General features: G+C 41.6%; 1 protein-coding gene across 1 annotated transcript in view; it reads left to right on the top strand.

Moving 5' to 3' along the window:
- The window catches only part of ZNF93 (zinc finger protein 93), a 54240-nt gene extending 41809 nt beyond the window's left edge, over nucleotides 1-12431 (top strand). The window contains exon 4 of the mRNA XM_070373432.1: nucleotides 4587-12431. Within this exon, the coding sequence (XP_070229533.1) occupies nucleotides 4587-4624 (38 nt within the window). The 3' untranslated portion in view covers nucleotides 4625-12431. The remainder of the gene's footprint in view (nucleotides 1-4586) is intronic.
- Nucleotides 12432-23395: the final 10964 nt, after the last annotated feature.

Genomic DNA, 23395 nt, shown 5'->3' with positions numbered 1-23395 from the left:
CAGTACCATTTTTCTAGATTCCATATTTATGTGTTAGAATACGATATTTATCTTTCTCTTTCTGATTTACTTCACTCTGTATAATAGGTTCTAGGTTCATCCACCTCATTCGAGCTGACTCAAATGCATTCCTTCTTATGGCTGAGTAATACTCCATTGTGTATATGTACCACGAGGTCTTTATCCATTCATTTGTTGATGGACATCTAGGTTGCTCCCATGTTCTAGCTATTGTAAACAGTGCTGCAATGAGCAATGGGATATATGTGTGTTTTTCGATTTTGGTTTCCTCAGGGTATATGCCTAGGAGTGGCATTGCTGGGTCATATGGTGGTTTTATTCCTAGTTTTTAAGGACTCTCCATACCGTCTTCCATAGTGGCTGTATCAATTTACATTCCCACCAACAGTGCAGGAGCATTCCCTTTTCTCCACACCCTCTCCAACATTTATTGTTTGTAAACTTTTTGATGATGGTCATTCTGACTGGTGTGAGGTGATATCTCATTGTAGTTTTGATTTGCCTTTCTCTAATAATGAGCAGTGTTGAGCATCTTTTCATGTTTGTTATCCACCTATATGCCTTCTTTGGAGAAATGTCTGTTTAGGTCTTTTTCCCAGAAAGTTGAGTTTTAAGCCAACTTTTTCACTCTTTTCTTTCACTTTCCTCAAGAGGCTCTTTAGTTTGTCTTTGCTTTCTTCCATAGGTTGGTGTCATTTGAGTATCTGAGGTTCTTAATATTTCTCCCAGCAATCTTGATTCCAGCTTGTGCTTCATCCATCCCAGCAATTCACATGATGTATTCTGCATATAAGTTAAATAAGCAGGGTGACAATATACAGGCTGGACGTACTCCTTTCCCAATTTTGAACCAGTCTGTTGTTCCATGTCTTGTTCTAACTGCATACAGATTCCTCAGAAGGCAGGTCAGGTGATCTGGTATTCCCATCTCTTGAAGAATTTTTAGTGATTTGTTGTGATCCACACAGACAAAGGCTTTGGTGTAGTCAATAAAGCAAAAGTAGATGTTTTTCTGGAACTCTCTTGCTTTTTCAATGATCCAACAGATGTTGGCAATTTGATCTCTGGTTCCTCTGCCTTTTCTGAATCCAGCTTGAACATCTAGAAGTTCACGGTTCACATACTGTTGAAGCCTGGCTTGGAGAATTTTGAGCATTACTTTGCTGTCATGTGAGATGAGTGCAATTGTTTCTTTAGTTCCCTGAATATCCCACTGTTTTCTAGACTCCATTGTTCCTGATAAGAAGATAACCATTAGGGCTTCCTTGGCAGTCCTGTGGTTAAGACTGCACTTCCACTGCAGGGGCTGTGGGTTCAATCCCTGGTTTTGGAACTAAGTTCCCACATGCCAAGCAGTACAGTCAAAAAACATTTTTCTTAATTCATTTTTTAAAAATAAAAAAAATTTTAACATTAAAAAATTAAAGAAAAAAGTAATTAAAAAAAGAGAAGTTAGCTGCTATTCTTATTAAGTTTCCCTTACAACCACAAGTGGTTTTTCAAGAGTATGTTTTGTTTTGTTTTGGCTTTCAGTTTTTTAATGTGATGGATCTAATTGTGGCTCTCTTTGCATTTGTTTTAGTTGAAATTTGTTGAGTTTCCTGAATATGTAGATTATTGTATTTTTAAAGATAAATTTGGCTTATTTTCAGTTATTATTTCCTCAAAATAATTTTATGTTCCCTTCTCTCCTATCCTTCTGATACTCCCATTGTGTATTTATTTAACCATGTCCCATGTTTTCTGAGTCTCCTTTCAGTTTATTTCATCCTCTCTTCTCTCAGGTTACATAATTTTTATTATCAATCCACATTTAAGTTTGCTAATTATTGTTTCTACTAGTTCAAATTTATTGAGACACTCTAGTAAATTTTTCATTTTAACTGTACTTTTTAGCTATTTTGAAGTCTTTTTCTGTTTCAATTGTCACCTATTCACAAGCAATTTCTGGTCCCTGCTTATTTTCCAGCATACAGGCCTTCCTTCCCTCTTTCTTTGTATGTTTCATATCTTTTGTTGGAGTATGTCAAACCCCTGTAGATCATTGCTTCTATTAACATGTTTATATTGTTAATGACTGGCTGGATTATTTTACTGAACTCTACACACACACACACACACACACAGTATTAACCTTCTGATGTTACACAGTTCAGTGGATGCAACCCTTGTCTTTCAAACAGAATTGGTATCCAGTTTAAACGACTTTCTAAACAATTTTTATTTGGAGAATAATGTTGTGTTGGTTTCTGCCACATGTAACAGTGTCAATCAGCTATAAGTATACACACGTCCCCTCCCTCCTGAGCCATCCTCCCACCCACCCCCTCATCTCACCACTCTAGGTCATCACAGAGCACCAGGGTGATATTAATGCTTATATATGGAATCTATAAAAATGGACCTATTTGTAGATGAACCTATTTGTAGAACATGAATAGAGAGGCACATGTAGAGTACAGATTTGTGGACACAGTGGGGGAAGGAGAAGATGGGACAGATTGAGAGAGTAGCATTAAAATATATACATTCAGTTCAGTTCAGTCACTCAGTCATGTCTGACTCTGTGACCCCATGGACTGCAGCGTGCCAGGCCTCCCTGTCCATCACCAACTCCTGGAGTTTATTCAAACTCATGTCCATTGAGTCAGTGATGCCATTCCAACCATCTCATCCTCTGTTGTCCCCTTCTCCTCCCGCCTTCAATCTTTCCCAGCAGCAGGGTCTTTTCAAATGACTCAGTTCTTCACATCAGGTGGCCAAAGTATTGGAGTTTCAGCTTTAGCATCATTCCTTCCAAAGAAATCCCAGGGCTGATCTCCTTTAGAATGGACTGGTTGGATCTCCTTGCAGTCCAAGGGACTCTCAAGGGTCTTCTCCAATACCACAGTTCAAAAGCATCAATTCTTCGGCGCTCAGCCTTCTTCACAGTCCAACTCTCACATCCATACATGACCACAGGAAAAACCATAGCCTTGACTAGACGGACCTCTGTTGGCAAAGTAATGTCTCTGCTCTTTAATATGCTGTCTAGGTTGGTCATGTATAATATATGCATTACCATATGTAAAATAGATAGCTAGTGGGAAGTTGCTACATAACACAGGTTTGAGTGACTTTAAGTCCCGTCTTCAAGACGAGAAGCTGATAAAGTCCACCACTGTTACTAGGCTTGAGGTCTTCAACAGAAGACAAGGAAATGGGTGTTGAGATAGCCAGACAAGACCCAAGTTTCACAGAACCTATTACAGTAGTCAAGTGTCTCAGTATAGTTCACTTTTGAGGTGGGTATCCAGAGCTCTGACCCTCAGGAACCAAGCCTGGAGCTGGTCCTGAGAAGTGGGAGGTGGCCATGTCCACAGGGAAGAGCTGACTGGAGCAAATACCTTCAGGGCTGGATTAGGTGACCCAGATCTACTTCCTGTCTCTCTTCCTCTGAACCTGTCTTCCTCAGGAGCTGTGAACACTGTGAGCAATATCCACAGATGATTCTCTCATTCCCTCAGCATCATTGCTTTGAGCCATAGTTGTAAAGGAGCAACTAGGAGAGAGATGTATGGCAGGTTCAGAGTGTGAAATCCTTTCCAGTCTTGTGAAAACAGGACCATGGGCAAAGCCTGGTCTCATAATTCTCTACTTGGCTTAGGGCAGAGTGTGATTGTCTGGGTCAGCCCATGTTAGTTACTTAAATATCATGAAAATGGAATGGAGAAGAGACATACCAGAGGGGACATGTTCTTTCCAGTCTGGCCCAAGTTCTTCTTTAGGTTTTCTTCATAATGATGCGCCAGTGTTCACTTGTTGGCCTCACGAGTATTCAAATCTTACAAACTAACCTGAGGACATTGTTTCCAGTTCTTCTTTATGGCCCTGGGCTTGATAGTCTTGGGGTTGTCTTTGCTGTGCATGATTCTTCCTTGACTCAAGATGAAAAAGGATTCCCCATTTTGTAGCAAGTACTGGCCAGGAAGGGACAGAGAAATGTGGGTGCACTTTGGCATGACTCACTGTATATTTCACTGGTTTTCAGAGACCCTCCCTCTACACCGGCAAGACCCACACCTGCCTTTGTGTCTGTCGGTGGGAGAGGATAAAATATTAATGAGAAAGTTGGGACCCAGCATCACTGGGAGAAGTAATGTCCAGTCCCTGTACTCATGGTCTTGTTGGGAAGCTTCTGTGTGCCTGGGTATTGTTCAAGTTCAGTAATGAATAATGAAATCTGAAAACTCACAGAACACAAGGACTTTGACTAAGAATTTTAAGGCCTGGATGGTCTCATCCTTCATTTCAGGAATGTAATCTGTCCTTAGAAAGGGCCTTGAACATCTGCTGCTCACCCAGATTCTGTGAACAACATCCCTGTCCCAGGTACAGGAGGTCATAGGCCCTGTCAGTCTCAGAGATGCCCCTGTGAGCCTGGGGCAGGGGGGAGGGGTGGGGATTTAAGGCTGGTGAAGGTTCTGAGACTGGGGCAGAAAGTTTAGAGAAAAAGAAAAGTGGCTAATAGGACATTGTGCCCAGAAGCTTCTCTTGTCCCTAACATTCTTTTTCTTTCTTTACAGGCTTAAAATTTTTAATATTTCAATTGAGAGTCATTTAAGTTTTAAAACTGAAGATATTTTAACATGAGGTAAGGAAAGATATACCCATTTGAATGCAGAGTTCCAAAGAGTAGCAAGGAGAGATAAGAAAGCCTTCCTCGATGATCAATGCAAAGAAATAGAGGAAAACAATAAAATGGGAAAGACTAGAGATCTCTTCAAGAAAATTAGAATACCAAGGGGACATTTAATGCAAAGATGGGAACAATAAAGGACAGAAATGGTATGGACCTAACAGAAGCAGAAGATATTAAGAAGAGGTGGCAAGAATACACAGAAGAACTGTACAAAAAAGATCTTCACGACCCAGATAACCATGATGGTGTGATCACTCACCTAGAACCAGACATCCTGAAATGTGAAGTCAAGGGGGCCTTAAGAACCATCACTATGAACAAAGCTAGTGGAGGTGATGAAATTCCAGTTGAGCTCTTTCAAATCCTAAAAGATGATACTGTGAAAGTGCTGCACTCAATATGCCAGCAAATTTGGAAAACTCAGCAGTGGCCACAGGACTGGAAAAGGTCAGTTTTTATTCCAATCCCAAAGAAAGGCAATGCCAAAGAATGTTCAGACTACTGCACAATTGCACTCATCTCACATGATAGCAAAGTAATGTTCAAAATTCTCCAAGCCAGGCTTCAACAGTATGTGAACCATGAACTTCCAGATGTTCAAGCTGGATTCAGAAAAGGCAGAGGAACCAGAGATCAAATTGCCACATCTGTTGGATGATCGAAAAAGCAAGAGAGTTCCAGAAAAACATCTACTTTTGCTTTATTGACTATGGTAATGCCTTTGACTGTGTGGATCACAACAAATTGCTAAAAATTCTTCAAGAGATGGGAATACCAGACCTCCTGACCTGCCTCCTGAGAAATCTGTTTGCAGGTCAAGAAGCAACAGTTAGAACAAGACATGGAACAACAGAGTAGTTCAAAATTGGGAAAGGAGTACGTCCAGCCTGTATATTGTCACCCTGCTTATTTAACTTATATGCAGAGTACGTCATGAGAAATGCTGGGATGGATGAAGCACAAGCTGTTATAGATTGCTGGGAAAAATATCAATAACCTCAGATACTCAGATGACACTACCCTTATGGTGGAAAGGAAAGAAGAACTAAAGAGCCTCTTGATGAAAGTGAAAGAGGAGAGTGAAAAAGTTGGCTTAAAACTCAACATTCAGAAAACTTAGATCATGGCATCTGGTCCCATCACTTCGTGGCAAATAGATGGGGAAACAATGGAAACAGTGGCAGACTATTTTGGGGGCTCCCAAATCACTGCAAATGATGACTGCAGCCATGAAATTAGAAGACGCTTGCTCCTTGGAAGAAAAGTTATAACCAACCTAAACAACATGTTAAAAAGCAAAGACATTACTTTGCCAACAAAGCTCCATCTAATCACAGCTATGGTTTTTCCAGTAGTCATGTATGGATGTGAGAGTTGGACTATAAAGAAAGCTGAGAGCTGAAGAATTGATGCTTTTGAACCATGGTGTTGGAGAAGACTCTTGAGAGTCCCTTGGATAGCAAGGAGATCCAACCAGTCCATCCTAAAGGTAATCAGTCCTGAATATTCATTGGAAGGACTGATGCTGAAGCTGAAACTCCAATACTTTGGCCGCCTGATGCAAAGAACTGAGTCATTTGAAAAGACCCTGCTGCTGGGAAAGATTGAAGGTGGGAGGAGAAGGGGATGACAGAGGATGAGATATTGGATGGCATCACCAACTCAGTAGACATGAGTTTGCGTAAACTCTGGGAGTTAATGATGGACAGGGAGGCCTGGTGTGCTGCAAACCATGGAGTCGCAAAGAGTCGGACATGACTGAGTGATTGAACTGAACTTCTTTCTCTTGTGCTTCCTGCCTAGGAAAGTTCCTGTAGTATTTGTTGCAAAATTAGTTTAGTGGTGCTGAATTTTCATAAGTCTTACTTGTGTCTAAAGCTTTTGATCAGTACTTTCCATCAGGAAGCTTCCACAAGCCTCTTTTCCTTGTCCATCAGAGGGCAGAAGGAATGAAAACCACAATCATAGAAAACTAACCAAATTTATTACATAGATCACAGCCTTGTCTAACTCAATGAAACTGAGCCATGCTGTATAAGACCACCCAAGATAGAAGGGTCATGGTGGAGAATTCTGACAAAAGGTGGTCCACTGGAAAATGGAATGTCAAACCAATTCAGCATTCTTGCCTTGAGAACCTCATGAATAGCATGAAAAGATGAAAAGACATGACACTGAAATATGAACTCCCCAGGTGCCCAATATGCTACTGGAGAAGAGTGAGGAAATAGCTCCAGAAAGAATAGAGGCTGAGCCAAAGTGGAAACAGTGCTCAGGCTTGGATGTATCTAGTGGTGGAAGTAAAGTCTGATGCTGTAAGAACAATATTGCATAGGAATTTGGAATATTTGGTCCGTGAATCAAGGTAAAGTGGAAGTGGTCCAACAGGAATGGCAAGAGTGCACATTGACATTTTCAGAATCAGTGAACTAAAATGGAACTGAATGGGTGAGTTTAATTCAGATGACCATTATATCTACTACTGGGGGTAAGAATCCCTTACAAGAAATGGAGTAGCCCTCATAGTCAGCAAAAGAGTCCAAAATGCAGTAATTGGGTGCAATCTCTAAAATGACAAAATGGTATCTGTTCATTTCCTAGGCAAACCACTCAATATTGCAGTAGTCCAATTCTGTGCCCCAAGCACTAATGCCAAGAAGCTGAAGTTGAATGGTTGAAGAAGCTGAAGTTGAAAAGAACCAAAAATGTTATTTTCATCATAAGGAACTAGAATGCAAAAGTAGGAAGTCAAGAAATACCTGGAGTAACAGGCAAGTTTGGCCTTGGAGTATAAAATGAAGCAGGGCAAAGGCTGACAGAGTTTTGCCAAGAAAACTCACTGGTCATAGCAAACACCCTCTTTCAACAAAGCAAGAGACTACTCTACACATGGTCATCACCAGATGGTCAACTGAAATCAGACTGATTATATTCTTTGCAGCTGAAGATGGAGAAACACTATACAGTCAGCAAAAACAAGACTGGGAGCTGACTGTGGCACAGATCATGAACTCCTTATTGCCAAATTCAGACTTAAATTGAAGAAAGAAAGGAAAACCACTAGGCCATTCAGATATGACCTAAATCAAATTCCTTATGATTATATAATGGAAGTAACAAATAGATTCAAGGGCCTAGATCTGATAGACAGAGTGCCTGAAGAACTATGGATGGAGGTTTGTGACATTGTACAGGAGGCGGTGGTCAAAACCATCCCAAAGAAAAAGAAATGCAAAAAGGCAAAATGGTTGTCTGACGAGGCCTTACAAATAGCTGAGAAAAGAAGAGAAACAAAAGGCAAATGAGAAAAGGAAAGATATACCCATCTGAATGCAGAGTTTTGAAGAATTGCAAGGAGAGAGAAATCTTCCTAAGTGATGAATGCAAAGAAATAGAGGAAAATGATAGAATGGGAAAGACTAGAGATAACTTCAAGAAAATTAGAGATACCAAAGGATCATTTCTTGTAAAGATGAGCACAATATAAGACACAAATGGTAGGGACCTACCAAAGTAGGAGATATTAAGAAGGGGTGGTAAGAATACACAGAAGAACTGTACAATAAAAGGTCTCGATGACCCGGATAAACATGATGGTGTGATCACTCACTGAGAGCCAGACATCCTGGAATCTGAAGGCAAGTGGGCCTTAAGAAGCATCACTATGAACAAAGTTAGTGGCAGTGATAGAATTCCAGTTGAGCTACTTTAAAACCTAAAAGATGATCCTGTGAAAGTGCAACACTCAATATGCCAACAAATTTGGAAAACCTAGCAGTGGCCACAGGACTGGAAAAGGTCAATTTTCATTCCAATCCCAAAGAAAGGCAATGCCAAAGAATGTTCAAACTACTGCACAATTGCATTCATTTCACATACTAGCAAAGTAATGCTCAAAATTCTCCAAGCCAGGCTTCAATAGTACATGAAATGAGAATTTCCAGATGTTCAAGCTGGATTTAGAAAAGGCAGAGAAACCAGAGATCAAATTGCCTACATCTGTTTGATCATAGAAAAAAAACAAAAGAATTCCAGAAAAACATACACTTCTGCTTCACTGACTATGCTAATGCCTTTGACTGTGTGGATCACAACAAACTAGAAAATTCTTCAAGAAATGGGAATACCAGACCATCCTATCTGCCTTCTGAGAAACGTGTATCCAGGTCAAGAAGCAACAGTTAGAACCAGACATGGAACAAGAGACTTGTTCCATATTGGGAAAAGAGTACTTCAAGGCTGTATATTGTCACCCTACTTATTTAAGTTATCTGCAGGGTACATCATATGAAATGCTGGGCTCGATGAAGCACAAGCTGGAATCAAGATTGCCAGGCAAAATACCAAGAACCTCACATAAGTGAATACCGCCCTTATGGTGGAAAGGAAAGAACTGAAGAGCCTCTTGATGAACATGAAATAGGAGTGCGAATAAGCTGGCTTAAAACTCAACATTCAAAAATCTAAGATCATGGCATCCGATCCATCACTTCATGGCAAACAGATGGGAAAACAGTGGAAACAGTGACAGACTTTATCTTCTTGGGCTCCAAAATCACTGCAGATGGTGACTGCAGCCATGAAATTAAATGACTCTTGCTCCTTGGAAGAAAAGCTATGACAAACCTAGACAGCATATTAAAAAGCAGAGACATTACTTTGCTAACAAAAGTCCATCTAGTCAAAGGTTTTTCCAGTAGTCATATATGAATGTGAAAGTTGGACCATAAGGAAGTCTGAGTGCCAAAGAATTGATGCTTTTGAACTATGGTGTAGTGGGAGGTTCTTGAGTCCCTTGAACTGCAGAGAGATCAAACCAATCAGTCCTAAAGGAAAATCAACTCTTAATTTTCATTGGAAGGACTGATGTTGAAGCTGAAATGCCAATACTTTGGCCACTTGATGCAAAGAGCTGACTCATTAGAACAACAACAAAACTTTTGATTTCAACATTAAATCTGATTGAGAGACTTCTGGGTAGATTATTCTTATTTGTAGATACTTCCTTTCCACCACTAGAATATATCATGCCATTCTCTTCTGGCTTGTAGAGTTCTATTGAGGATTCAGCTGATAATCTTATGGGATTTCCCTTGTATGTTATTTTTCCCCCCTTGTTGCTTTCAATATTTATTGGTCTGGGACTCACCAACACCCATGATGGAGACATCCTTTGATTGTGTCATGATTGTATTCAATTCCTTCTGTCTTTGTTTTTAGAACGAGATGAAATGTCCACGTCTCTAGAGTCCTAGAAATGGTAAACACCCGCACAAAACTACCAACAAGAAACTGATTGAGGCTGGGGAGGTGGGAAAGAAAGCCTGTTATGTAACAACGGGCCTTCCAGTTCTAATTTGAATGCACTTTTCATTTTTCAGTCTTGCTTCTTTTCTAGCTTCACCCATTCCTGGATAAAATCTAATTTAGAAACAATGCTTGGGAGCACATATTCTTAGATGACAGAAGAAGTCATGTGATGCAGCATGTTATCCTGAATGCTGTGAGTTTTCTATGTGATCTAGAACTCCTGGTTAAAGTGGGAGAATTTGGCTCCAAGAGCCTATATGACCAAGGTTTGGTGATCAGTAAAGAGATGATAGAATGGTCTATAGGATCAAAGAGGTATCACATTTTTTAAGATTACATGTATCCCTTGTCAAAATATTAGAGCAAATCTTCGTATGAAATGAAGTGTGCATGCCTCTGAGCATTAAAGTCACTCTTTGAATGTAATGTTGTGATTCACAGTAAGTACTCTTACATACTTTCTGAGTCAATTTCTAGGATGAGTAGGTTGTGTAGAATGAAATACCCTGACCTTATTTATATTTGGTAAAGTCCTTCTGTTTAGATAAACACAAGTAGACTATGGATATCAACTATCTCTTTGTACTTTCCATTTATACATTCCCTTCATTCTTTGCATATTATTCGGTCATAAAACTTCACTCTAATACTTCAAAGCATTGACCATGAATTTTAACAGATTTCCCACATGTGAAAAGTCCAGTGTAATTGTAAGGTGATTATTTGTTTACTGCTTTTGCATGTAACACATAAAAATGTTTCTCATTTTTGTACAAAACTGTACCATACTTGGATCAGGATGTAATGTGTTAATCACAATCTGTATTTCAGAACACACTCCCATAGTCTGTCTCTCCATGGCCTGCATTAATTTTTTTGTGAAATTACTTTTAGCAGTGTGTCTGTTTTTCACACTGTTAGGTTCTTTACCAAAAACTCCATCCTCTATGCAGCCAAAATGAGAGCATAGTAAAATATTTTTCTACACATCAAACTTCAGTATCATGACCACATGCATGCTTGCACTGACAGGATTTTTGGGTTAGGTTGTTAAACAAAAGGACAAGTTATGTCACCAGGAATATATGAAATAAAAGCCAGGGAATACTTTGCTAAATTTTTGGTTGTCTCTGTAAATATTTCAGAAAAGGAATTTGGAAGCATAACTTAGTTCCTCATACTTAGATTCCTAGGGAATATGACAAGGCTAGGAGTAGGAATGAGACCCAGTGATGTAACAGAAGGTGAATGTCCTTTCTTCTGGCAGACATAGAGATGTCCTCTGACAGCAGCTAATCATCTGCCAAATTTGACCAATGCCTATGTCTATTTTTCAGTCTGAAATCTATGTGTGGCCAGAGTTATAGTTCAGGGTTCAGAAAAATTCCACAGGAAGGAAGGCCTATTTGCTGTTTTACGTGTACTTTTTGCCCAGAGAAGCACATTTCGAACAACACAGGAATACAGATTTATAATCATTTATGGTAACACCACCTGTTATATATTTCACAATGAAAAGGAAACTGAAGGTTTTGGGAAAGAAGAATGATGTCTTTGGGCATCATTTTCTCAAAACATGTACTTATTCATGTTTTTGACCTATCCATTTTTTTATGGTAAAATATACCTCATATAAAATTTGACATTTTAATTATTCTTGAGTGCAATTCAAGGGCAGTAATAAATTCCCATTGCCATACAACTTTCTCCACTGTCCCTGCAGAGAATGTGTCACCTTAACTTCATCTATCTTGCCATGAAACAGTTACTTCCTATTACTTTCTGGGCTGTGCTGTGCTTAGTTGTTCAGTTGTGTCCGACTCTTTGCAACCTCATGGACTGTAGACCGCCAGGCTCCTCTGTCCATGGGGATTCTCCAGGCAAGAATACTGGAATGGGTTGCCATGCCCTCCTCCAGGGGATCTTTCCAACCCAGGGATAGAACCCAGGTCTTCTGCATCGCAGGTGGATTCTTTACCATTTAAGCCACCGGAGAAGTTCAAGAATACTAGAGTGGGTAGCCTATCCCTTCTCCAAGGGATCTTCCTGACCCAAGAATTAAACCAGGGTCTCCTGAATTCCAGGATTCTTTACCAGCTGAACTACCAGGGTAGTCCCCTCTTACTTTCTGCTGCTGCTGCTGCTAAGTCACTTCAGTCATGTCCGACTCTGTGCGACCCCATAGAGGGCAGCCCACCAGGTTCCCCCATCCCTGGGATTCCCAGGCAAGAACACTGGAGTGGGTTGCCATTTCCTTCTCCAATGCATGAAAGTGAAAAGTGAAAGTGAAGTCGCTCAGTCGTGTCCGACTCTTAGCGACCCCATGGACTGCAGCCCACCAGGCTCCTCCGTCCATGGGATTTTCCAGGCAAAAGTACTGGAGTGGGGTGCCATTGCCTTCTACTCTTACTTTCTACTCCCTTGTAAAGATCATTCCACTTTCTGTGTCTACGAATTTGACTATTCTAAGTACATTTATAAATAAAACCATCTTTGTCCTTTGGAGTGTGCTTTCTTTCAAAAGGATAAGGCTTTCAAGATTTTTGTACATTATAGCATGTGTCAGATCAATTCATTTCATTTTAAGGCAGAATACCATTGTGTTGAATATGTACATCATTTTTATTATCCATTTATCTATCAGTGGACATTTGGGCTCGTTTCATTTTTTGGTTACTGTAAGTAATGCAGGTAAGAGATTATCTTTTCAAGCCTCTGCCTTGAAATTGGGGAGAGTACTCCTAGATGGGAATTGCTCACTGATGCTAATACTATGTTTATTGTTAGAGAATAAACTATGCTATAGTATAGTTTTTATATAATAAATTATACTATACTAATTCTTAGAGAAACTGTCAGACTTATTTCCACAGTAGCTGCACCATTTTTCATTCCCAGCAAGAACATAGAAAGGTTCCAAATTTTACATGCTCACAAACACTTTCTAATCAGGTGTGTCTGAATATTATATCAGAAGGGACCAATATGCACAATATGCATATGAACAGTGACAGGAAATGTTTCTGTTTACCACATATTGAAATGTTGTACAAATGAAGAAATGCTGAATCCACTTTCTCCTCAGATGCAGAGAGTGTGATCAGTGCCCAGACCAAGGGCCCAAACAGGGAGAGAAACTGCTGCCTCCCCGAACTTGTCACCTTCTGGCCTCTGAGGATTCCCTGGGAATGTCACTGACCTGCATGGCTCTGAGGTTTTTGTCATCGCAGCTGTGGTTTTGTGGGTCTTTTTAAAGCACCAAGGCACCCCCATAGTCAAGGCCAATAATTGGGCTCTCAGCTATGTCCTGCTCCTCTTCCTCCTCCTCTGCTTGCTCTGCTCTCTCTGCTCCTTGCTCTTCATTGGTCATCCCAACACAGCTACCTGTGCCCTCCAACAGATCACACTTGGAGTTGTGTTCACCGTGGCTGTTGCCACTGTTTTGGTCAATACCCGACTGTGATTTTGGCATTCAAGGTCAGGAAACCAAGAAGAACCATGAGATGGTTCTGGTAGCAGGAGCTTCTAACTATGTCATTCTTGTGTATTTCCTGATCTGTGGAGTCTGTCTGGGAATCTTTCCCCCTTTCTTTGAGATGGACATTCATTCTGAGCCCAAGGATCTCATCGTTGTGTGCAAGGGCTTGGTCACTGCTTTGTACTATATCCTGGGATACCTGGGCTCCTTAGCCTGTGGAGCTTCTCCTTGGCTTTTCTGGCCAAGAACCTGCCTGAGACCTTCACAGCACCAAGGGCAAGGTCATGGTGGCTGTGGAGATCTTCTCCATGTTGGCCCCCATTGCTGGGCTCCTTGGCTGCATCTTTGTACCAAAGTGCTACATTATTCTTATAAGACCCGACAAGAACTACCAGGGTCCAGCCCCGGTGGATCCAGGGAATTCGAAGGGGAGACGGCTTCAGCGATCAGGATACGATAGAATTAAAGATATAAAGAGTGATCAAATAAGGATAGCTCAGTGAGAAAATTCAGTGGAGAAAAGAGGCTGAATAACTTGGTTTATGTGGAAAGCTAATAAAATTCCAAGGCAAGGAATTTACATCACCTACGTAGGCCGCAGGCGTCCTTCCGTTCTCCTGAAGGAGAGGAGACACTAAGCCCTCCCAGGTCAAATCTTAGAAGCCCAGGCAAAATTAGTAGGCTTGACGAGCCTCCATGCTCCAGATGGGAATTCAGCCAGAAGGTGAGAGAAAGAACGACATGGGGAGACCAAGTTTTGGTGAACAAGGCCTGCACTTTATTTTCCAAAGTAGTTTTTATACCTTAAGTTGTGCATAGGGGATAATGGGGGAAGGGGTAGAGTCAGCAGTAAGCCAGGCTTTCTTCCTGCAAACTTATCGTATGCAAAAGTTTCGGTGAATTACATCATCTTCTGGCCAAGAAGCCTGTTAACATTTTATGATCCTTTCTTCAGAAAACTTATTTTTCTCTAAAGGTGATTATTCTAAAGTCAGGCGCCAACCTCCAAAAGCATTAGATAAAGTTGCATTCCTATAGGGCAAAGGTGTGGTGGGCTATAACAAGAAAAGAATTAACTCAAGGGTCCAAGGTTACAAACATTAAAGCTACTACTTACATTCCTATACACCAATTATATTAATCAATACACTCCCAGGGACACAGTAGGTAAGGGATATGGAAACTTAGCAGCAAACATTGGCCCAATAAGTGAAAAAACCTTCACCAATACAATTTATAATCAATCTTTTACCTGCTCAAAGGAATCTGTATTTAGACAGTTTAGAACATCTCATGCCTCTCACAGTTGGGAGGCTCTGAACAATCACATGTGGCTGGAAGAACCTATTCAGGCAGGCTAGAGGACTTCCAAAGGAGTTTGTAGGTTGAAACACTTCTGTCATGCCCAGGAACTTTATTAACTGGAGCTGTAAGTTAACTCTTTTTCAGAGAGAGGTGGTGGGGGACAGCCCCCCGTAAAGTCAGAGGTGTAGGTGAGAGCACAACGCAGTAAAGTAGGCAGACTCTGGTTTTGGGGGTAGATGCTGGAGAATTTCCAGGGGGACTCCTGAGGCTTGATCCCGCCTTTGCCTATGCCAAGCCTCCTTCCTCATGACCTTTGCCACGGGCGGAGTTCCTTAGAACTCTCTGAAAGATTTAAGTAATCAAGTCAAGTCTAAAACGAACAGGCATTCAGGTTTTATCTCATAATAAGTTTCTATTACACTTGGCTTTTGAACAGTATATTGCTGGAGTCCAGCTCCAGCAGCCAGGGATTCAACCTGAAGAGATGGACGGTGTTGGCGATGATGATGTAGCCTCTGGCTCTTAGTACGAGCTACATCTTGCTCAAAGTACGGGACTACATGTTTATTTCAAGCTTCAGGTTCTCTTTTATACTTTGACAAAAGCATTAGGTCAGAGGTTTTTAGTTTCCCCCACCCAGATTTACTGTATTTAACTTGTGATTACATTGTAACTCATGCTACATCACTTTATTTCTTATCTTTCTAAATCCTGTTTGCCCCTAGCATCTTAAGATCATTATCTCCTAAAAAGGTTTCTAGCTATTCTTAATTAATCCTAAACCCTAAACTCAGCAAACTTCTTTTGCCATAAACATTCCCCCCACAAACAGGTCTCAGATAATAATCCTTCCCATGGCCTCAAGCTGCGGCCTACGTGCTCATCCTGGAGCATTCTTTGTAAAGATCCTTGAACAGGTTATTTTCTGGGCACAACTGCAAAAGGCTTTGTGCTTTCTCATGTTTCTCTCAAAAACAATAAGCACCTTAACATTCTTTCCAGTCATCTTAACCGAAGAAAGGAAAGAACAAGTCAGAACCACAAAGCCTAACTCCTTCATCCCAGGGCTGTGCCTGCGAGAGGAGGAGAGGGGGTTGGGGCCGTGCCTCCATTTTGTCAGTAATGCCTAACACGGCTCCCGACAGTATATCACTCTGATATATAATATGTTTATTCATTCAGATGTTAGAAGCCATTGCACCTGCTTTACTTGTCTTTAGCAAGGGATTCTCCCTTCTCTTTTTAAAAATCTCTGTGTACAACTACACTTGGTCATTAAAAGTTAAAGATAGATGGTCTGTTTAATGGCAATATTCATAGTTTTTCTACTGAATCTAGCCAGTTCCTCCATTATTAAGTATATAGTAAGCATATCCTTATTGCTTCACCTAATTCAGCCACCAATAAATTGACTCCACTGATAGGTAATAGCCTGAATTATGTCTTCCTAGGTTTATGAAATTCAATAGAACCTTCTTGGAAAAGAGAAAATGCATTTCTCCCCAGAAAAGTATCTCAAGGATGCTTCAGTCTCATATGATAAGCTGGGTGGGTGGTCTCCTTACTCAGAGGGGCCACTCAGACTCCTTGGACTCATGGCCAAGAGATGACAATGCAGCTTCGGGTCCCTAGGACCCTGGCTCTGACTCAAAGGTGAGCCACGTGACAGAGAAACAGTTGTCACCAGCTTAGTGGCAAGCAAGAGGAAGCATGTGGAGGAATTGGTATCTCCAAAGTTCTCCCAGATGAGGATGTGGTATTCGTGACACAGATGACACCATTGGCCGTGGTCTAGACTGTGTGATGGACACAGATTTTCTAGCTGTGGATCTCCAACCTCCTAGATGGTGTCGACCCATCCCCTGGGGTATGGATTCACCCCCTCCCCCACCATGAAGATGACTGTTTTGTCTGGGATTGGGTCCTCAAGGTGACTCACTTAGAATCTTCAGTCTCAGGAACCTCTAGAAGCCCTTGCTATAATCAGAGATGCACAGGGGGTTGCCATGGTTGATATCAGGCTGCACCACCCAGACCACCTCTTCAGAAACTACCGGGGATGTTGTCTTCTGGGAGCTTGCAACTGAATCCTTTTTGCCAGAACTTTCCTAGGCTTAAGGGAGCTGCTTGGTCCAAGGTTATGTCCCCTTCCTAGGGGAAGCCACATTCGACAACTGGCCAGGGGTACAAACGCCTGCCTGACTCCAGTGCCTAAATGCTTGTTGTGGGTTCAGTTGTGTTCCCCAAAAGATATATCCAAGACCTAAAAGATATATCCAAGATATCCAAGACCTAATTCCCAGCACCTCAGAATGTAAGCCTCTTTGAAAATTACATTGTAGATGTAATTTGTTCAGGTTTAAGGTGAGGTTGTCCTGGAGTAGACTAAGTCCCTAATCTGATATAACTGGGGTCCTTATAAAAGGCAGAAAATTGGACACAGACATGAGAACAGGGAGAGTCCTATGTGAAGATGGAAGCAGGAATTGGGAAAATGGGTCTACAAGCCAGGGAATGCTAAAGATCTCCAGCAAACTGCCTTCAGAAGGAAATAACCCTGCAGACAAATTAATCTTAGACTTCCAGCCTAAAAACATAAAACAGAAGCAATGTTGTAACAAATTTAATAAAGACCTTTAAAATGGCCCACATAAAAAAAATCTTTAAAAAATAAGTAAACTAAAGTACAAATGATTAAAAGTTCTTCAGGGCTGCAGCCCTGGAGTCCTTTTAGTCTCTTATTCCCACAGAATTCCTGGCCTCCTCCAAGATCTCCTCCCTTTTACTGCATCTGAACTCATTGTCAAGATGGAAAACTATTTTTTGTAAATGACCTCTGGAACATGCAGCTGGTCAGCCTTCCTTGGTGTCTAGAGCACAAAACATTTTTTATTTTCTACGTGGCTTAAGTTTCACTGTTTCATTGTTTCTTCTGTTAAGTTGGACATATTTTCTGAGCTTTCTCTTACACAAAATAAAATGTGACATTTGGATAAAATGTTGGACCAAGACTGTTAGCCATGGAGAATGAGCTCATTTGAATAGTCTTTGCTCCTTTTTTCCTTGGAGAAATGTTTCAAATTGTAAAGTTGCACCACAACCTCTGGAGGGTTTCTACAACTCAGATGGCTGGACCTCAACCCAGAGGTCTGGAGTGGAATGAAGAATTTTAATCTCTAAGAGGCCCCTTAGTGATGTGCATGCTGCTGGTACAGGCACCACATTGAGAATGAGAAAGCTGAAGGTCATTATCCTGTGCTGAATCCAGAGCTATTTATGTAACAAATTACTCAAACACTAAAGCTGTACTTCCTGAAAAATTTAAAAAAGATTCACTAACTATACTTATGCAAATGTATTGTCTTTTAAGTGATATACTGCAATAAATGAGCAATTGCAGCATAAGATCCCAAACTTTCTCTCCATAATCCAATCACAAGATGCTAATCACAATGAAGGGTTTAAAATGCAAATCTGATCAGCACTTTAATTTATATTTTAATTTTTTGAATGTTGTTTTTTTTATATGGACCATTTTTAAAGTCTTTATTCTTTAAAGACTTCTACAACATTCTTCTGTTTTAAGTTTTGGTTTTTTGGCTGTGAAGCATAGGGGATCTTAGCTCTCTGATTAGGCATCAAACCCTCACTCCCTGCATTGGAAACATGGGTCTTACCCACTGGACCACTGGACCACCAGGGAAGTCCCAGTAACCTTACTTTAATCCTTCATTTCTGTCTTCAGCAGATATTTATCCTGTTGTACTATCATAGTTACTAATACTATACTTCCCTTTTCATTTCCCAATATGTCCCCATTGAGAGGGAAAGTTATTTGGTCTTTTTTTTTAATTATAGAGCACACATTTTATATGTGTAAACTTACTACCCCTGTTGATGTTAATACTACTGAGAGGAAAAAGTTACATGAGCACACAGAATTTACAACATGTTATATAGAAATAACGTCCATGATGGTCCACAGGGTTTTCTCCAGCCAACACCAATAGAAATAGAACATGACCTACATAGTTTTAAATTTTGTAGAACACACTTTGAGGAAAGCAAATACAAATAGAGAAAGTTTTTTTAATTCTGTTTTTTAACCAAAGAAATTAAAGTTATCATTCCAAAATGAAGTCCCCTTCAGAATGAAGCACAAAATACATTATATCCTTTTCTTCTTTCTGAGCCTTGAAACATCATTTTCAAATTATAGCCCACCTAGTTCAAAAGTTAAATTTGATCTGCATCGAGATTTTATAGGATTTCCAGTTGTAAGAAATGCACAAGTATTTTTAATCTTCTTTTAATGGTTTTTTATTCTAGAGTTTGATCATTTTCTAGTGCAGTTTTAGATTTTGCTTCATGACAGAATTACTATATTTACATAATGTCTTAATACACTCTATCTGATATATATAACTCAAAATCTTATCCCACTCATATTTGTCAACCTTTCCATCTTACTAGTGAATTTTGGTAAATTCTGAGGAATTTTGAGGAATTCTAATATAGCTTCATATGATGGGAGTTGCAATTTTTTATTATTTCAGTCAGCTCAGTCACTCAGTCACTCAGTCGTGTCTGACTCTTAGTGACTCTTTTTTTATTATTTATTTGAGTTTTATTTTATTTATTTATTTTTTATTTTTATTTAATATTTTATTTTTATTTAGTTTTTATTTATTTTTATTATTTATTTGATATAATTAAACTTGTATCAAAAGGAATTGTGAAACTGCTCTATCTTTTATTTTAAAATGAAGCTATCGGGACTTCCCAGTGCTCCAGCAGTTAAGAATCTGTCCTCCAGTACAGGGAATGAGGGTTCAATCCCTGGCAGGGAACTAAGATCATACATGCCTCAGGGCAACTAAGCCCTGGAGCCACAATAAGAGAGCCCATGTGTCACAAGGAAAGATCCCCCATCCCTCAGTGTGAAGGAGGAAAGGAACAGGCTAAGCTGACTCCATTCTGAGAAGAAGGAAACTCTCTCTTATTTTCTCAGTGAAGTTGGGACTATATACCTGGCAGCCATGGAGACAACATACCTATGGCCGAACAGGCCTCCCAAACTGATAAACAGCAGACCCTGTGCCTAGATTTCCCGCTGCCAGAAAGAAGTAATGATCCCCTATGTAGTCAACCATTTTTGTAATCTTTAGGGCACCCATTGATATAGACTACAATGTATAACCAGCTGACCTCTTAGATTTTGAATCATGACTGTAACCTGACTGTATCTCTCTTTAACATTTTCCAGGCTAGGTTTAAGGAATTTGGGGGTGTGGGCTTGAGCACGTACACTTAAGGTATATAAGGTTTTCACAAAAGTTGGTCAGGGTCCCTGGATAAAGAGGAGACTCTGCCTCAGCCACCGGTGTAATAAAGTGCACTCCACTATCTGCGCTGTACTTCTGAGTGAGTTTGTTTCCCTGGGTGATTGGCTATAACTTTGGTGCATGGGCTGGGGGAACTCCTCACTTTGAGGAGACAAGTCTCGTTTGGGGCTGCCTCACAGCTCAGATCTTCTAGAGGGGGAGAGGCACCTCGCCCCTCTGGAAAGACTCTGTTTCTTGACGCCCGGATCTTTCACATTAGTGGATAGTGGATGGCAGCAGGGAAACTGAGCCCTCAGGTAAGGAGGTTCCCATCCAGCAGGGTGGAAGAGGGGGCTGATCACACCCCGCCCCCGGGAGGGAATGGGGGACACACTGACCATGATATCACAGAAGAGGTAGTGTCTGCAAGGTCTTGGGATAAATTTGTCAGGTGGTTTCAAGAAGGCTTTTGGAGAGAAACTTGAATGTCGCGGAGGAGGTGGTGTCCGCACTGTCTTGGGGCAAATTATTACCAAGCCATTGTGAGAGGGCTTTGGGGGGAAGAAACCTGGTCTTTGTGTGCCTGTATTTTTGCCCTCCCCAAGGAGGTGTCCTATCTGCTGTGAAATTCTTAATCCCCTCAGGCTTGTCAGGATAGAAGGAGGGAAATATACGAGTGAATACGAATTGGCCTTTCCAGAGACAGCCTGGGACGTGGGATACCTATCTCATCTGTGTTTCCACCCACACCCGATCAAGCTCACCAGGACAGAATGAACTCTTAAAGCCAGAGGAGGAACAATCTTGGACAACATAGTGTTCTGGTTCAACCGTGTTGATCGGCAAGTGAGGACACGCTGATCCCCTTTCTCCCTTTGGGATCTGGAAGGTAAGGCTCTTCTCACTTCAATCAGGAACGAGGCAGAATGGCAATTTAAATGCTTCATTGAGTGGAAATATCAGAAGTACTTAGGATACCAAAAACTCCGTAGACAAAACAAAGAGGGAAGAAAAGAGAAGACCTGGAAAGGTAAGAAAAATGGGAGGAAATGAATCCAAGGCAACTGTATTGGAAAATATGATTAAAAACTTAAAAAAAAAAAAAAAAGTATTTAGAGGAGATTATGGGATAAAGATGTCACCTAGCCGACTCTGTGCCCTCTGTGAGGATGAATGGCTCTTCATGGGAGTTGGATGACCACCAGAGGGCACTATGGACTTAAACATAGTAAAAGCTGTTTATGCCGTGGTCACAGGGAATCCTGGACATTCAGATTAATTTCCCTAAATTGACTCATGGCTAGGGTTAGCCCAACACCCTCCTCCTTGGACGAGGTTCTGTACCCAGAAAGGGAAGGGAAAATTATTCATGGCACAAAAATTGACTGATGATAAAAAAGAAATTCTACAGGATTTGGAGGGGATGACCTAGCCCCTCCACCATAGTGGATGATGATGCGCCTGCCACCTAGTGCTCCACCGGGACCAGAGACTATCTTAATGCCCGATCCAGGGCCGGCTGAAATTCCAGCAACAGCCTCTGCTCCCCTGCCAGCTCCCCCCCGGAGATCAGTGAGCCGCCATTCGGGCAGGCTCCGATCCCAGCGGAAGGAGCCTTCGGACATCGCCCCCAGCATTCCACCTCAGCCCGACCTCCCAGGCTGTACCCACCCCTCCCGGTGAGTAGGAACGAAAAGGGGGAAGGAAACACAGAAATTAGACAGAGACTGTGCTCCGCCAAGGAACCGGGGGAAAGAACCCCACTGCAGATGCCTCTCAGAGAGATACAACTGCCCGCAGTTCAGGACACAGACGGGCACTACCATCGGCCCTCTGCAGCCTATTATTACCAGCCATTTTCCTCCACAGATATATTAAACTGGCAGAGACACACTCCTCCGTACTCAGGGGAGCCACAAGCTATGATGAGACTAATGGAGACTATTTTTCGAACCCACAGCCCTACAGGGGATGAAATAATCCAACTACCAGTCTCCCTTTTCAGCACTGAGGAAACACACAGGATCCCAACTGAGGCTAGAAAATGGCTAAAAGAGATGGCACCTGAGGGTACCGTAAACCCACAGCGGTGGGCAGAGCTAGATGCCCCTGATAAGAGGCCCAGTTGGGATTATAACTCAGAGGAAGGAAGGGGCCACCTGGAGAGATATCTGGTGGTTATTTTACAAGGCCTCAAGAATGGACCTGAAAACCTATGAATATGGCAAAACCCTCTGAAGTGATTCAAAGGGAAACCGAATCACCCTCTGAGTTCTATGAAAGACTGTGTGAGGCCTATAGACTACATGCCAATAGATCCAGAGGCCGCTGGATCTCAGATGGTGATTTATGCAGGCTTTGTGTCTCAAGCCTACCCCAATATCAGACACAAACTTCAAAAGGTAGACGAGGTATTGGCCATGACTAACTCACAGATGATTGAGATCACTGATAAGGTATTCAGAAATAGAGACAGAGAGATACAATGGGAAACAGAAAAAGCGGAGAGAAGATACTAAGACAGAAGATACTAAGATCAGAGGATCCCGTTTCCGGCCGCGGCTTTAGGAAGGCCCTTTCCTGGGTCCTCCCCAAAGTTCCCTCTGGGTTGGAGCTGATCTCTCGGCAAGCCCCCTACGAGAAGGCCCAGAGCCACCCTGCAACCAAACCAGTGGGCCTGATGCCGGGGCTTCAGCCATTGGGAAAATGAATGCCCCCAGAATAATGAGGAAAAGGATTTGGCATCGGCTGTTATAGGGCTGGCTGGACTGGAGACTGAATGGGGCTGCTGGGGCTCAAAGACACAAGGTCCCCACAAGCCCATGGTGGAACTAAAAGTAGGGGACCAAATTATTGACTTTACGATAGACACTGGAGCAGAGATATCTGTAGTAACCGAGACCGTGGCACCCCTCTCAAGAAAGGCCACTGCTACAGACGGAGTGACCGGGGAACAACTGATTAGACCCTTTCTGCCTGCCCTGGAAATGCCGGATTTGGGGACCTCCAGTGACTCATGAATTCTTTACATTCCTGAATGCCTAGTACCTCTGTTGGGAAGAGACTTGTTATCCAAGTTGGGGCACGAGTGACTTTCTCCCCTTGAGAAAGACCCACTCTTTCAGTGCGCTCAACCACCTATTTACTCTCCCTCTCAGTAGCCCCTCAAGATGAATGGCGGTTACATGACCTCCCAGAAAGAAAACTAGATGGGCTAAAGGGCAGAGAAAGAGAGTTAACTCAACAATTCCCTGAGGTTTGGGTGGAAGATAACCC

This window comes from Bos mutus, chromosome 7 (genome assembly GCF_027580195.1).
Source record: "Bos mutus isolate GX-2022 chromosome 7, NWIPB_WYAK_1.1, whole genome shotgun sequence".
Classification (NCBI taxonomy): domain Eukaryota; kingdom Metazoa; phylum Chordata; class Mammalia; order Artiodactyla; family Bovidae; genus Bos; species Bos mutus.
The sequence above is the reverse complement of the archived record's forward strand: the minus strand, read 5'-3'. Positions and strand labels throughout refer to the sequence as shown.